Raw genomic sequence first — 17,486 nt, 5'->3', positions numbered from 1 at the left:
CACGTAACGCCAGCGCTACTTGTGTGATATTTATCTCTGCATGAGCATGCTGTACGAAATGTCTGCTACAAGTAGGATAAAATGAATCTGAATAATATATGATTATTTCTCTCACAATTTATTAATTTTTATAAGTGATACCAACCCATTTTTTGATATCCTAGCGGTAACTTTCTTTTACAAATAAGGTAGAATTTTTATTTCCAAGGCGTTTAAACCGATCTTGATTTTCTAAGAACTAGAGCGGATTGATTATCTGCGACCTTTGTGACTTCTGTGACTTTTCCTATTTTGAAGTGAATTCCTTATATTTGTCTCAGTAAAATATCGTATCTTCAAAGCTAAACTTTTTAGAAATCAAATAGCTCTGAGTGCGGGTAGAATTTCACATTATCTCTTTAAAAAACTATAATGCATTTTCGTATCTCTTATAAACTTTTGGAAAACAATACTGTAAATCCTGATTCCAAATCTCTTTACTTTATTTGTTTCTAAAATTTGTGATTGTGATGTTTATTATATTTTAGATGTCCAATACCATAAAAGGTAAGCAAGGACAAATGAGTTATTCTACATTCAAAGTGAACTGTACACAAAGAAAGTATTTCTAAAGCATATACAGATTTTGACGATTACTTCATTCGTACAGAAGTTATTTCGAAAGTTCTCGTTGTTTCGAAAGTTCGAAAGTTATTTTGAAAGTTTTTCAAAGTTCTAATTACACGTTGACCTTATAGATAGTTTAGAATTGTCATAACGCATCTACAAACGTGATGCGGGAGCACACAAATTTATTACCCTTGAGACACACTTTATTTATATGAGATACCCTTGAGACCCTTGAGATTGCATGTGTTTTTCCTCAACTGTGACCTATGGGTAACTGTTACTGCGACACTCCATGGAGCCTTGACACCAGAAATCCGACTTTTTCCCGGGTTTGAACATCGGTAAAAGGTGCATTTGGTTTTTGGTTACCTATATTTGTCGCTGTTTTTTCCCTGCTTGGTTTCCCAAAACAAACATCCCGCAGATATTTTGCTATTTGCACAAGATATATAATAACATTTGCTTTGAGATAAGGGACTACACTGTAGGTTTCTATCCAAGGCATTGTCGCCAAAGTAGACTACAACTAATCACGTTGCTTCTTTTTAGTGTGTATATGATGAATAAAGAAGGAATAGATATGCCTGTGATTCTGAGATTAATTTCTTCCTGTGTGGGAATTTCGAAAGAAGCAGGGAAAATCATAAGAGATATTATGTATAAAGGAGAGCTTGGCGTTATACAAAAGGTAAAATTTCTTTTTTTATATAATACATTTTACCGTGTAATTTCTTTTATTCTTCCTTTTCATAGGAAAATTTCATTTTACTACTTAAAATATCGTTATGTATTTTATATGTCAGTGGTAATTAAAAAGCAGAATCACTTTGCTGTTTCACGTCATTGTTGTATTTCATTTATTTCTTTGTCTTTATTTGCGCAGTGTCATTTTCCATAATAATAATAATAATAATTTATTCCATAAAAAGCCCGTGGGCCATAGGAAAATTACATAACAACAAACAAACAACAAATTAACTACATTAAATTAATACTATTTAAAGAAAACGCTCCCGATGTGCCGCTGCAATCCTTACAAATCTTGCTATCCTTTTAATACTCAGGAAATTTGTCTCTTTCATTATATCTAGGATCCATATCTCATTCAATTTTTCTTTACCATACATCTCTCGCCTCCAATCATTCAATTCGACACATTCACACAAAAAATGTAATAAACTTTCATCCTGAGATCCACACATAGGACAAGCAATAGATTCTACCTTCTCCCCTTTTCTCCCTTGATACTTTCTTTTCTCCCTAATCAAAAATCCATTTCCCCTCCAATCCAAATAAGCCTTCAAATCCTCTCTACTTAACCCAACCTTCCAAAATACCCCCCCCCCAACTACCCTTTATCTGTCTATACAATTTTAACGACCCTGAACGATCCAGATGCCCACCATATCGGTATTTCTTGGTTCTTCAACCTCTCTTGTACCTCCCTTATTACTGTTTCCTCCATACTCATAATCCCCTTTCCTTCATTCCACCATTTCCCTAATCCACACTTATCTAAGATATCCTTAATCTCCGCTGGCCACCCTGTTTTATTATTCTGTCTCAACGCCTCTAAGTATGCTGTCTTTGCTACCGTAAATCTCTGCATACCCAGTATCCTAACCCAATATCTCACCATGGTCACTAGCCTCATAGATCGCAGCGATACTAGCCCTAAATCCCCCTGGATTAACAAATTACTAAACGAATCCCATAGTCCTAACATCCTCTTATAATATCTCATCATAACCACCTCAAGTTTTGGACCTTTCCGATAGCCCCAGATCTCTGCTCCATAATGCATCGCTGGTACTATCTTACTTGTCCAAATCCTCTTATGTACTCTAATATCTCTCACCCGTCTAAGACTGCTCCTCGCTATTTCACCGCTAATATACCTCCCCCTTGCATTCGCTAGATCCAGATGCCCACTGAATTTCCCATTACTAGTAAACTTTACCCCAAGATAAACAAATTCATTATTCACTGGTATAGTTTCACCTTTAAAGAAAAAATTCACATCTTCACTTTCCATGGCTTTACGACCAAATACCATCACCACTGACTTCGATGTGTTCAGGATTAACTTCTTCTCTTCCAAATAAACCTCCGTAATCTCTAATAATTGTTGCAGTTTCTTCTTTGTTTCAGCCAGTAATACGATGTCGTCAGCAAATAGTAGTAAGCACAGTTTAAGCAAATCTATCGATAACATTGGTGCATTATTCTTAACGAAAAATTCATTGGCATCATTTAAATAAAGGCTAAACTATTTCGGTGACAGCACACATCCCTGCTTTAGTCCCAATAAAGATTGCACCGGAGTTGAGCACTTTCCCGCCACTTTCACTACTAACTTCACGTACTTATACATTTCGCACAGCAGCAATACGAAATAGTGAGGCAGTCCTAAAGATAACAGGTTTAACATTAACAGGTTCCTATCCACATTATCATATGCTCCTTTCAGGTCTAAAAAAGCTGCAAATAACCTCCCCCCTTTTCCTTTCCTATACTTCTCTACCATAATTCTGTGTGCTGTGTGTGCTACCATAATTATGTGTATTTAGGGTATGTTCCGTGGTGATCAATGTATTTCATTTAAAGCAGTTTTTCTATTTATCACGCAGGATTTATTTTCGACAACCAAAGGAATTCTACATCAAGCGTCGTCATTGAGGTATACTGAATCTGATGGTGTGGTTTTCATTAAGATTTTACGACTTTTAGGGGGTGTTCCCCCTTTTTTGAAAATAATGCAAATTTTTCTTAGCTCGTAGCTTTTGATGGGTAAAATTAAACTTGATAATATGTTTTAAATCAAACAGTTCGTGGTAACGAACTATAGTAAGGAGCGACCCGGCTCAATAGTAAACGAAACTCTAAAAAACGCAATTTGATGCTAAAAGATTCATCAAAAGAATCGAATTTTCCTGCTGATTTTAAATATATAAGATTCATCAAATTTAGTCTTTGTCATCAAAAGTTACGAGCCTGAGAAAATTTGCCTTATTTTGGAAAATAGGGGATGACACCCCCTAAAAGTTATCGAATCTTAACGAAAATCACACCATCGCATTCGGCGTATCAGAGAACCCTATAACAAAAATTTCGAGCTCCTGTCTACAAAAATGTGGAATTTCGTATTTTTTGCCAGAAGACAGATCACGGGTGCGTGTTTATTTGTTTGTCTGATTGTTTTTTTCCAGGGGTCATCGAATCGACCAAGTGGTCCTAGAATGTTGCAAGAGGGCGGAAATGAAAATTTCTAGTGCCCTTTTTAAGTGACCAAAAAAATTGGAGGGCATCTAGGCCCCCTCCCACGCTCATTTTTTCCCAAAGTCAACGGATCAAAATTTTGAGATAGCCATTTTGTTCTGCATAGTCAAAAACCATAATAACTATGTCTTTGGGGATGACTTACTCCCCCACAGTCCCTGGGGGAGGGGCTGCAAGTTACAAACTTTGACCAGTGTTTACATACAGTAATGGTTATTGGGAAGTGTACAGACGTTTTCAGGGGGATTTTTTTTTGGTTTGGGTGTGGGGTTGAGGGGAGGGGCCTATGGGGGTGAGATCTTTCCTTGAGGAATATGCCATGGGGGAAGAGAAATTCAATGAAAAGGGCGCGGGATTTTCTAGCATTACTATAAAAAAAATTACAATGAAAAAATAAACATGAAAAAGTTTTTTTTCAATTGAAAGTAAGGAGTAGCATTAAAAATTAAAACGAAGAGAGATTATTACGAATATGAGGGTTCTAAAAATACTTTAGCATAAAGAGCGAGGTATTTAGGAGGAGATAAACACCTCGCTCTTTATGGTAAAGTTTTTTTTAGTAATTTCAACTATTTATTCTACGGCCTTTCTGATTCAGGGGTCATTTTTAAAGAATTGGGACAAAACTTAAGATTTAGTGTAAAGAGTGAGGTATTAACGAGGGGACAAACCCCCTCATATACATAATAAAAATATAAGAATATAAAAGTTTGTTACGTAAGTTAATTCTTAAGTTACGTATATTTTTTTACTAATAAAAATGTTCGTTAAAAATAAGTTCTAGTTGCGTTTTTAAGTAACCGAAAAATTGGAGGGCAGCTAGGCCTCCTTCCCCATCCCTTATTTCTCAAAATCGTCTGATCAAAACTAAGAGAAAGCCATTTAGCCAAAAAAAAAGAATTAATATGCAAATTTCATTTTAATAATTTATGTGTGGAGAGCCAAAATCAAACATGCATTAATTCAAAAACGTTCAGAAATTAAATAAAACTTAAAACGAACAGAAATTACTCCGTATATGAAATGGGTTTTCCCCTCCGCAATCCCTCGCTCTTTACGCTAAAGTTTGACTGTTTGCCACAATTCTACTTTTTAAAACAATTACCCCCGTAAAGGTTACCGCAACTGGTTACCCCCGTAAAGAGCGAGGGATTGCGGAGGGGAAAACCCATTTCATATACGGAGTAATTTCTGTTCGTTTTAAGTTTTAATGTTGCCTCTTACTTTCAGTTAAAAAAAAAACTATTTTTTTTATTTAATCAGCATAAGAATCCGATTTTTTTTATGTATATATTGGTATCAAAATTTAGTTTTTTCGAGTTTTGGTTGCAATTGAGCCGGGTCGCTCGTTACCACGAACTGTTTGATTTTTCAAAAGCTAGAAAAAGAACTGCTTCTTCTGTAAGCTCTCCGCTTTTTGGACCTGATTCCAAATCATGGTCCAGCTTGTTTGAAGTTGATGGCTCTGGAGTCAGTTTCTGAGATTAAGAAAAATGGACTTCTCAATGGATTTAAAAGGCTTAGCGCCTTTGGTCATGGTTGTGTACCCACGAAGATTGTGGAATTCATTCTTCCTTCAATTATATTTCCTTCGACAAGACTTGTAAATCTATCTTTCGATTTCCACTGTGAAACATTGTTTTATATGAAAGTAGACTTTGGAGCGATCCAATTAATTCTCGCGCGATATCTTTATTGTCAGTATTTAGAAACTTGCACCAACTTGTTTGATGTTGATGGTCCTGGAGCCAGTTTCTGAGGTGGAGATAAATGGACTTCTCAATGGATTAAAAGGCTCAGTGCCTTTGGTCCTGATTGTATACCTACCAAGGTTGTGGAATTCATTCTTCCTTCAATTATATTTCCTTCAACAAGACTTGTAAATCTATCTTTCGAGAATGGAATTTTTCCACTGCAGCTAAGTGATCTTGAAACATTGTTTTATATGAAAGTGGACTTTGGAGCGATTCAATTAATTCTCGAGCGATATCTTTATTGTCAGTATTTAGAAACTTGCACCAACTTGTTTGAAGTTGATGGCCCTGGAGCCAGTTTCTGAGGTCGATATAAATGGACTTCTCAATGGATTAAAAGGCTCAGCGCCTTTGGTCCTGATTGTAAACCTACCAAGGTTGTGGAATTCATTCTTCCTTCAATTATCTCTCGTTCGATAAGATTTGTAAATCTATCTTTCGAGAATGGAATTTTCCCACTACAACTAAGCGACCTTGAATGATTAATTTATATGAAGGTGGACTTCGGAGTGATCCAACTAATTCTCGAGCGGTATTTTTATGGTCGGTTTTTATAAATTTTTTTGTAAAGGCTATGCTTTCCGTCTACTTTCCTTTTCATCGATAAAGGATTTTTTTTTTCATTTTCAGTTTGACCTCCGAACAAAGCACTAAACTGGGCATGCTTGAAATTTTTTTTTTTATTTTTATGCTTTCGGCTGTTGACTTTAGTCTGATTCCGATATTTTTATGTTTTCGTGGACATAGTTATTTGAGTCAAAGCTGTTCTGATGCGATCATATATCCATTTCGGATCATCTCCCAGTAGTTGCTCATATGATGCGTCTCAGAAATGGACGTATCGAATCAAAGAAAATACTGAAACATGAACTAAAAAAGCAGAATTTGAATAAATTTTCCATGGAGTTGAGTTGCATTAAGTGGGACTCAGTCTTTGATATTTCAGTTAATTATTCTATAGCTTATGACCGATTCATGTCAATTTTTCAACTGATTTATGAGAAAACATGTCCCTTGCGACTTGTAGACCAAAAGAAGGACAATCCCCGCAAGCCTTGGATTACGAAGGAAATAATAGACATGATAAATAATAGAAGCTTGTTATATGAGCAATATCTTAATAGGATGACGCAGACTTTATAGGATTAGAGGGAGTCAGAAATTAGGTGAATAGTATGAGAAGACAAGCAAAGAAGAAGTACTTCGAGGAGAGGTTTTTTGATAATAAGGGAGATACAAGAGCTACATGGCAAGTTATCAATGAGTTCATGGGAAACCAGAAAAATAGCCAGTCCCCTTGCATTGATATAAACGGAAGTTCTGTGAGTGATAAAAATATAGTTGCGAATCATTTTGGTCAGTTTTTATTCTCAAATTGAATTGTCGGTTGAAGGGAGTGCAGGATGTGACAGTGAAAATGTTCTCAGTGAGGAATCCAAGGACTCTCGTGGTGACAGTGTATAGTTCCAGTTTGAAAAGTATACAAATGATGAAGTGATTAAGATAGTGAAAAACATAAAATTTATTTCTGCTGGGGTAAATGGTGTAAATCTTGGAGCTTTTAAAGTTGTTATGACGTATATACAACCATGTATCCTGTATAATATCAACCCGTCTCTAGAAACAGGGACCTTTCCAGAATCGCTGAAGCAAGTTAAAGCTATCCCGCTTTATAAAGGGGGTGCCAGGTCAGATGCCGGTAATTGGAGACCCATTTTGGTGCTGCCTCTATTTTCAAAAATTTTGAAAAAGTAATTCATCGTCGTCTATATCTCGCGAAACATGGTCTACTCAGTGACACCCAATTCTGGCTTAGAAAGGGCCATTCAACTAGTCATGGTGTCATTCCTCTTGTTTATTTTATAAATAATTGTTTTGAAAAAGGTGAGATCGCCCTAATAGTATTTTTTTTTCATTTTAAGAAAGCATCTGACACCGTAGATTTTAGAATTCTATTGCAAAAATTCGAATATTTGGGTTTTAAAGGAGTATGTCTGAAGTGGTTTAAAAGTTATTTACGCGGGAGGTCTATTAAAGTGATGATTGATGATGTGCTTTCTTCCTCTTATGAAATGTCATGTGGTCTGCGACAAGAATCGGTCCTCGATCTGCTTCTTTATCCAGTTTATGTAGATAGCATCAGGTTTTATCTTTCGGATTCTTGCTTAACGTCATTTGCTGATGACACTGCAGTTACATTTTCTAGTCATTGTTTGGATAGCCTTGTCTTGAAAGGGAATGGCGTTTTGAGAAATTTCCATGTTTTTACTAGATCAAGTTTTTTTTATCAGTAAACGTTGCTAAGACTAATTTCATTTTATATTCTGGAGTAAGGAATCTCAATGATAGTAATGGTAAAATTCTGTTTGATAATAAGCATATAGTTCAGCAAATCCGTTATTTAGGTTTTTACATTGATTGTAATCTTTTGTGGAAACGCCACAGTGATGTTGTTGCAACAAAGATTGCCCGTGGCCTTGGAGCTATTCAACGTTTAAAAGTTTTTACCTCTGAGATTTCTTTTGCTTTTATACCATGCTCTGATTCACCTATATATTTTATATGGCTGTATGTTATGGTCAAGCAATTTTTATGTGAATTTTAAACGTGTCCAGATTCTTCAAAATAAAACAATGCGTCTTATTGGTGGATATGTTGAAGGTGAACTCAACACTACAACTCGGTTCAAAAAATTGTAAGTGTTGAATGTAGGACAGCTACGGGAGTACCAAGTTGGAATTTTTACTTATCAATGTTACTTATCAATGTTACTTTACTGAAATAGATCTTTGTATCATTATTAAACGTGTCACGCCAGTGATTTCGTCGTCCCGCATAGAAGTGGAACCAGGGCCGGCTTCCCAACTAGGTTTTTCGGGCCCAATGTGTGGAAATCTGTTCCAGGGAGCATTCGGGCGGCTGAGCACCTAGGATTATTCAAAAATAAATTGAAGAGGTATTTGTTAGCCCAAGGTTCATAGTTCTTTTATTTATTTATTTATTTTTCTTTTCTTTTTTCTGTCTTTTCTGTTTATTATTATGAGATTGGTTAGTATTATTGATGAGTTGTTGAGAGATTGGTTGTTATGGGTTATTGTTTTTTTTTCTTTTTTCTTTTTTTTATGTTTTGTTTGTAGTGAACTATTGGTTAGAAAATGAGTTTTATATACCCGCCCAGCCACAAGTCCTTTTTCGTATCTTTTTTGGGGCGGGTAATTGTATATTAGTTAAATGTATTTGATTTATAAATAAAGTGAACCCAACTGAACTATATTTTTGTACATTTTGATTTTTTGAAATACCAAATACTGATCTTTCATTGTGGTATACGAGGTAATGTTAACGCCTGGTTTAATTCTTATTTTTTTGGAAGAGTTGTCTCCGTGGATCCTCTTTTTCTGTCATATTCTCATGTTCAGTTTGAGGTCCCTTAAGTCTCAGTTCTATGGTCAGTTCTGTTTTTAATTTATGTTAATGAACCTATCTTTACGGTTTTTGCTCATTTCCGTCACCCCGCTTCTTTCCATGCCTGCAAATGTAGATCTCCATCAACTGGTGACAACAGTACCATTGGCACTGCTGTCAGAACAGAGTCTATGATCCGTATTAACTTTAGTGTTTTATTTGAGAGTAATTCTGTGGTTCGACGCTAATTCCATGGAATTAGATATTGCTTAGTCGAGCTTCCTGATTTTCTCACGAATTTCCCGGGCTTGTCCCCAACTTTCGGAAATTTATCTTTCAAGAGAATAGACGTAGGGATCTTAATGCTCGGCTCCTGGGTATTCTTCTTAATAAGAATCTCTCCTCCAGACATTTATATTAGCCAAATTAAAATGATGATATTGAGGAATCTCCGAACTGTTATAAAGCCCAAACATGTTTTTCATGGATCAACTCTAAAAATTTAGTTTCACAGTTTAATTCTTACGTCTCTTATTGCACTGCTATATGGATCTCAAAATTTTCTTCCCTTCTGATACCACTCTCTAGGGTATATGACAGAGCAAGGAACCTCATCCTTGAAACAAATAGTTCTATTAACAAACCGTTGCTCAATTTAAATTATTTTTATATTGTTTCATTTGTACCTTTTGTTTTTCTTCTATTACACGGTGATCTTCCTACAGCCGACCGTCTCTTGTCTCTGACCACTCTACATATTATCTTCGTAGCTATGATAATATTGGGATTCCAATCAGTCCATCAGTTAGATGAGACCCCGTGACTTCTTGCCAGTCTGTCTAGAACACTTTACCTGAATTTGATAGAAAGTCCCAATTGTTTGGTGCCTTTAAAATAATTGAAAAAAAAATCGTTTTGACTCCGGATAATTTATTTCTTTTTTTTAAATTTTTTTTAATACCCGCGTGCGGTTAGTGCTTCTGGTCAAGTTGCAGTTGTGTGTTTTGTTTATTGGGCATGTTTTGTTTATGTGGCTCGGTTTTCGGCAAGAAGTCAGTCGTGGGTAGCTTTTTTTTTCTCTAGTCTCCTTTTTGTCTTTTTTTCTCTCACTCCTAGCTATATACTCTTGCAGAGGGGGGGGATGTGGGGATTTGATGTTTGATGTTGAATAATGTTTTTTGTTGGATTAATAAGATCTTATCATGGTGTAATGAAATTGCTAAAGAATTTGCTAAATTCTTGAGTTTGAGATAAGAATACAGTTTCTCGTGATAAGGTAAACAATTTAGGGAAGCAAATAAAGCATAAAAGACAATAAAGTTGTAGATCTAATGGCAGTGTTGATGTTCATGTGTCTAGTTGTTTGCGAATGTTGTCTTGAGTTGACTCAGTTATAACATCTCCGCTGAGTGTTCTATTTTGAGTTGACTGGGTCCAATTGTTGGCGTGTTTGTTTATTTACCAAGGTTCAAAGATAGAACACGTTTATTCACAAGAGTAGCTTCAAGGTAATATGGGTGTATTAATATTGACAAGAATTCAATCATGTAAGTAAGTCTGTTAAGTTAATTTGGGGCGTATCTGGTACTTTGAGTTAAGCGTGACGAGTTTTCTATATTTCCTATGTTGAGTAATGCGTGTCAATATATTCTGTTTTGATTTGTGTCTTAATGAAATTTGATATTTAGAAGGACCTCGTAACTTTGACCTTTTATTTTAAATCCCGACCGGATCCAGTGTCATTGGGGGGAGTTGTGGGAGGGGGAAACTGGAAATTGTGGAAAACGCTTAGAGTGGAGAGATCAAGATGAAACTTGGTGGGAAGTCCTAGATATGTGATTTATATAACCGGACCGGATCCACTCTTTTTGGACGAGTTTGGGAGGGTGGGGGGTCTAATACGGTAATTCGGAAAAAATTAGGTATTTTTAACTTACGGACGGGTGATTGGATCCTAATGAAATTTGATTTTGGAAGGACCTCGTGTATCAGAGTTCTTACTTTAAATCCTGACAGGATCTGGTGACATTGGGGGGAGTTGGAGGGAGAAACCGGAAATCTTGGAAAACCCTTAGAGTGGAGAGATTAGGATGAAATTTGGTGGGTAGAATAAACAACTGTCGTAGATACGAAATTGACGTAACTGGACTGGATACACTCTCTCTGGGGGAGTTAGGGGGTCGAGTGCTTTGGCGAGTTCGGTGCTTCTGGACGTGCTAAGACGATAAAAATTGGTAGGCGTGTCAGGGACCTGCAAAAATTGAATTGATAAAGTTGTTTTCCCCGATTCGACCATCTGGGGGGCTAAAGAGAGAAGAAAAATTAGGAAAAAATGAGGTATTTTTAACGTACGAATGGGTGATCGGATCTTAATGAATTTTGATATGTGAAGGACCTCGTGTTTCAGAGCTCTTATTTTCAATCCTGACCGGTATGAAGCCTCTGATTTTTCCTTTTAAATCAATCTATTGATTCTTAGAATTTTGCTATAACTCATGCCCTATGGGCTCTTGGCTCTTCTGACCTCGTCACAAGTGCCATATTAGATCTTAGCTCTTTTTCTTGAATGCTCCTTGGTTATTTTTTATGGTTTTGGCTTGGTTGAGATGCCCTTGATATCGCTTGGCTATTCTGACTTTCTCGTGTTGACTTGTTTGCATTTCTTATGTTGAATTGAATGTGCTGATTAGGCTGCGTTTTCTTTGGTTTGCGTGGGTGGGACATGGCTTTTAGGTTGGGTCGGGTGGTTGAAGTTTCTATTTAAGGCATTTTGGAGTCTCGTGAATCTAGTGTTTGGCACTTTGAGTTTCTTGTTTTGAATCATTTGCGATGGAATTTCGGATATGGGGATTGATGGATTGAGTTTTGCTTGTACAATCATCCTCTGTTGGCCTTATTGCTACTTTTAGTTCCATCAGTGGGTGTATTTAAAAGGAAAGGTAAACTTCGACTCGAAAGAAAAATCATAGGAGATGATTACAGAGTTGGGACAGGAGCGTGCCTATCTGTTTTAAGGCTCTTGCTAAGATGAGGCATCATGAGTATTTAAAATTAAACGTTAAAAATTTCAAAAGTTATTTAAAAATCATCGGAGGCTATTAGAGAGTTGCAGCGGGAGTGTATATTTCAGTGTTAGCGCTCTTGCTAAGATGAGGTATCATTAGCATTTAATTAGACTTGAAAAGAAAGATAAAAATCATACGAGGTTATTGGAGAGGTTTGTTATATATACTTGCCCGCTTTGCAGAGTTAAAGACGATTATTTAGTGTATTGCTTAAGCTGGTTCCAGGGGGTCTCTACGATAAGGGAGGGGATATTTGGAAATAATGAGTTCATACTTCCAGGTGTCTTAAATAGTACGTTGCCTCAGTTTATTTGTAGAGTAGCAAGGTATCTGGAAATTTTGTTAAATAAAAAAAAATATGTATATATATATATATAAAATAAAACAAAAAATATCAGTATAAAGTAAATGTAATGTTTTATTTACGTATTTTTCCAAGTGTTAAAGTGTTAAATGTAATAAAAAAAATAATTCACTATAAGACTGGAATTCAAGGACCCACTGAGTTAGTGTGTTTTACTTTAACAGTTTTTGTACATTTAGAGTTTTCAAGTCCTAACCACATGTGAACAATCCTTTTACGGTTCTATATTGTCGATTTTTATTATTATTATTCGGTAGCTATTATTATCATTTCAATTAAAGATATAAAAAGAGCTATTCTGTTCTGGTCTTCGTGGTTTTGGGTTTCGGAAACACTGAATAACCGTGGTGAGCTTTTCAAAAGCCTTCCTTAATGTGCTTTACTCAAAATTTCTTAGAATAAGTAAATGCTAATAATTTTTTTTCCAGGGAACCGGAGGAGAGAATGATCCTCAAACAGAAGCGGACCGTCAAGCCCAAAAGTTAATAATCTCTGTCTTAACCAGAGACTTTCCTAAGCTCAAAATAGTCGGTGAAGAGGATGATATTAAATTAGAACCTAACTTAACTGGGAATTGGATTTCGGAAGAAATTTTAAGTTTGAAGCCGACTCCAGAGCTAGAAACTATTAAAGAAGAAGAGGTAAACATGATTGATCACTGATGTTCAATCTAGCTGTTCTGCTAACTATCGAATTCACGTAGAATTTGTTTCTAGTTTTTATCTCTACTTACGAACTAATAATCCACTCGTGAGAGGGGGAGGGCATGTTTGAGGTGTGTGCGCAACTAAACCCTCGTGTAACTGAACTCCGTGCAACTGAACCGTCGCCAGCAAACCTAAGATGCAACTAAACGACCGTTTAACTGATCCCCCGTGTAACTCAACCCCCGTGCAACTGAAATCTATCTAACTGAACCCTCGTTAAACTTCACCCTTGTTAAACTGAACCCCTTTTGACTGAACCCTCGTTTAACTGAACCCCCGTGCAACTTAACCCTATTTAACTGAACCCCTATTTAAGTCAAGGTTGGTTTGACTCAACTCCACCCAAAACCTAAGAGCAAGTTCGAGTTAGCGCTGATCAGAAGCTCAAAACTTGCTTCTCGATTCGTTCACAGTTTTAATTACCCATTTGGGTAACACCAGAGCTCTTTGAAATTGAGAGAAACTTTCAACCAAAGAAACTTTAGTCTATCGCCAAAATCATGGACCATAAAGTTTTTTGTTTTACTTCAAACTATGAGCTTTTCAATTAGTGCTTGGCTAAGGATTTGCCAAGGGAAGGACAAACTTCTATTTTAAACCCAGTTCCTTAGGCTCTTTCAGTTAGATTTTTGAAGCTACGTAAAAGCATTTTATTGGGGGTCATTCTACATAAGATCAACCAGAAAATGACCTCCGCCTTGATGGAATGGGGGAATAGAACACCTGTTCCTAGAATCTCAGACGGTACGCATTTCAGTGTCCCTAAGATGGCCCAGTAATCCGCTGGTGTTGAAGAAAAAAAACAATGAAAAAAAATATACGTCTGTGTATCAAGTATTTTTTTGTAATTCTTAAGAATCTGTTTCACAATTAATTATAGTGTAGAAATAAAAATAAATAGCATATGGCATCAATCAGTAACAAATCTATTTTCATATTTCAATGAATTTTTTCACTTGATAGTTTATTTAATCAAAGTAAACTCGGGTTGTTTTTCTTTAAAATATAATAGCAGTTGTTTAATATTTACTGCAGAAATGTAGTAGTAGCAGTCAGGTTGGGGTTTTGGGTCGGAAGAGTCACAGTGGGAGTAGCTTTATCGGCAAGGATTGGAGGCTGTGATTAGTGATTGTACTTGTGATGGAGGAAGTCGTGGTTATTTTTACTTTAGTAAAAACCAAACGATATCAATGTAAACAAGTACTTACCTACTTTTGGTGTTCTGTATTACAGCATTAGCATTAGATTTGTGAGCAAGTTTAGAAATCTGTAAATACTTACTACGGTGGAAATCAAACACCATTCGTGAAATATGTGGGCTATTTACTGAGATTTTATTTTGGACTTGTTCAGTGCAATATTAGCCTTCGATGTATCATCGCAAAGCTCAAAAAGCGTTCAAACCAACTTTGTTGAAAATCAAACTCTACATGCGAAGTATTTGCTTAACGTGCGTTAATTTAGGATGTTTATACGCCAAAATTCTAGCCTTAAATTTGTAAATAAATAGTTCAGATGTCCTTAACTACCTACTTTGACAGAATTGAAACATCATTTGTGAAACATTTGCTTAGTATATTTTAATTTCGGATAGTTGCACTGCAGTTTTAATTATGCTTTATTCCTTTATTAATCCCCAGTAATCGTGGGTCGAAATAAGTAGTTATCTGTATAAGTGATGGCGAGGTAAGCGATCCATTCATACAGTTCAGAAATTCGTGTATGACTAATTTCAACAAGATGTAGCATGCCCACCATTCTATCAAAATGTAACTGTGAATTATCTGGTATACGAGCAATATACCTTGAAATGCGCTCATCATATCACCCCTGGAGGCACATTTTAAACGTTTCGACTGTTTTGATTAAAATGGCCATCTTGAGATTCGTATCCAGTTCCAAAGAGGACTCCGAGGCTGTCTGATGGGTACATGGGCGTTAAAGGGGAGCTGGACTATCTTCTGATCTGTTTCCTTGAATAACAATGGAACTATTACTTGTACTTTGCGGTCGACCAAGCTCTTGCACATTTCCATTACCATGCGTTCCATACGATTAAACTGAGAGAAAATATATAATAACAGACGAGAGACACATCAATCTGAACACACAGTCAATTTTAACTAATTATTTTACTTGTTTACTCTACTGTAATTTATCTCAGATAAGATGTCATTTATTAAAAGAATAGATATTTTTAAATCTTCCAACGTCAACCTAGACTAATGCAGTCTTGTTTGGCACAAGTCGGAGTCATCAAAGGAGGGATGTTGGATGATTTGACACTGGAAGGAGTGGAGTGTCAAAATAAGATAATAATTATATATAAGTATATTTTGCTAGAGCTTGGTCCTTCTTATAAATATGGATATGGGTGTGGGGGACTCCTTATCTATATACTTTTCCATAAAAGATTAGCATTTACTTCTTAAACTATGAAACATTTTTTTTTTTTTCAGTGTGAAAAAAATAACACCCTTTTTTTCGTCAAGTTTTTTATCATTAAAACTACAATATGGCATGCTGCTCTTCTCAATCCTCACTTGCTGATCATGTGAAAATACATAATCCCAGTAAACCTAGTTCGGGTGTAAAAAACTCATTAATATTCTAAATAATCCCTTTCACTTGAATGGGTATCGATTGGATTCCAGCTCTGCTTTTCGTCTGTTAACTCAAAATATTCGAAAAAATTGGACGCAAATCTAAATACATCATCTTGAGGTACGCATTTTTGTTCAGCCATAAATCGAAATATTATCTCAAAGGAACAATTGTAAACTTCTTGAAATATACCTCGGAACCTTTAACTATTCCATAAGAAGTTTCGCCGAATTTTTGTCGCCTACTGTTTTTGCATTTGTTGATACCTCATTGCTTTAAAGAAATGTGTTTATTTAGTAATAAGATTATTGTCACTTTCCTATTCGTTAAGCTACATTTTATTGTATGTAAGACCTTTAACTATATAAAAAAATATGTTCAGCTAGTTTGAATTTTAAATCCTTGTGTACATACTTTTTGTTCTTACAGCTCACAGTCTGGGTTGATCCACTTGATGGTACAACTGAATTCACATGGGGTAAGTTTAGATCCAAACCATGTTCACATTTTACACCAACTTACATCTCAAAAACTTCAAATTATTTCTACTCTCTAGTCTTATCACTCAGTGAATCTTTCAAAAGCTTTAGGTTAACGCAACATACAAAAATTACATTAATCCTAGTTGTGGGTTGTAATTTTTTTTTTTTTTTTTTTTTTTTTTTTTTTTTTTTTTTTTTTTTTTTTTTTTTTTTTTTTTTTTAATTGTTCCAAGATGTGCTTTAATTCATATCTAGTGCAGAATTTAGCTTAGTAGATCATTAATCATGGTTTAATTTGTTTACCAATTTTTACGTCAGTGAAGCGACCCCGTATAATTCTAACTAAAGTTGGAGTTGTGTGGCTAATCATAGATAGTGCAATAGCGCTAAAGATAAGGCAACAAAAGACAAGTAAAGACAACATGGGTTTGATATTTTTTTTTTCACCAGGCCACTTTTTATGAAAAGAGTTGTCATAGAAACTTCGGATGGGCTCATTCGATTGGAAATTGAATATTCTAGTGCCTTTGTAAGATTCACAAGTAGTTGGAGGATAAACAGCCCTCTCCCTTGCCTTTTCAGCTGCCCCCTGCTCAAGATTGATTAAAATTTTTAGACAGGCATTTTGTTCAAAATAGTCTAAAACCCTATTATTCATGTCTGCGAGGAAGACACGACCCCATAGCCCATCGGCAATGATTGTAAATTATGCAAGCTGTCCATTTACACGTAGAATTTATTATTGGGAAAGGGAGAATGCTTGATCCTGATTGTGTCTGAAAAGGCTAAGGGTTTTGAAGTGAAATTTCAGGGAATATTGAGGAAAAATTTACTGAATCCAAACGAGCTGTTTGCATGCAGGGTATCCAAAGCGAGTATTTGCAATATCTTGGGAACAGCTGAGGGTATTAAGTTGAAATTTTCGTGACATGCTTGAGGTGGATGTAAAAATAAATCAAAAGTCGATATCCATTTAGGATGTCAAAGGGATTGTGGATTAGGATATCCGCAATATCTCAGGAGTAGCTAAGGGTATTAAGGTGGAACTTTCAGGGCGTGTTTCGGGAAATGTCGAAATGAATCAAAACACTAAGTGTATTTTTGTTGTCAGAAGGACATATGTGCAATATCTCTGCAACAGCTAAGGGTTTCAGGTTGAAACTTTAAAGGAGTGTTAAACAGGATGTTAATCTTAATGAAAAGACGATATGTGTGTT

General features: G+C 35.8%; 1 protein-coding gene across 2 annotated transcripts in view; it reads left to right on the top strand.

The window, feature by feature from the left end:
• Nucleotides 1-17,486, top strand: part of LOC136030258 (3'(2'),5'-bisphosphate nucleotidase 1-like) — a 40,045-nt gene that overhangs the window by 9,211 nt on the left and 13,348 nt on the right. For both annotated transcript variants that reach the window (XM_065709102.1, XM_065709101.1), the window contains exons 2-4: nt 1,159-1,297; nt 12,905-13,117; nt 16,217-16,265. In XM_065709102.1, the coding sequence (XP_065565174.1) occupies nt 1,159-1,297; nt 12,905-13,117; nt 16,217-16,265 (401 nt within the window). The remainder of the gene's footprint in view (nt 1-1,158; nt 1,298-12,904; nt 13,118-16,216; nt 16,266-17,486) is intronic.

This window comes from Artemia franciscana, chromosome 8, assembly GCF_032884065.1.
Source record: "Artemia franciscana chromosome 8, ASM3288406v1, whole genome shotgun sequence".
In the NCBI taxonomy this organism is placed as follows: domain Eukaryota; kingdom Metazoa; phylum Arthropoda; class Branchiopoda; order Anostraca; family Artemiidae; genus Artemia; species Artemia franciscana.
This window is presented reverse-complemented; position numbering and strand designations above follow the sequence as displayed.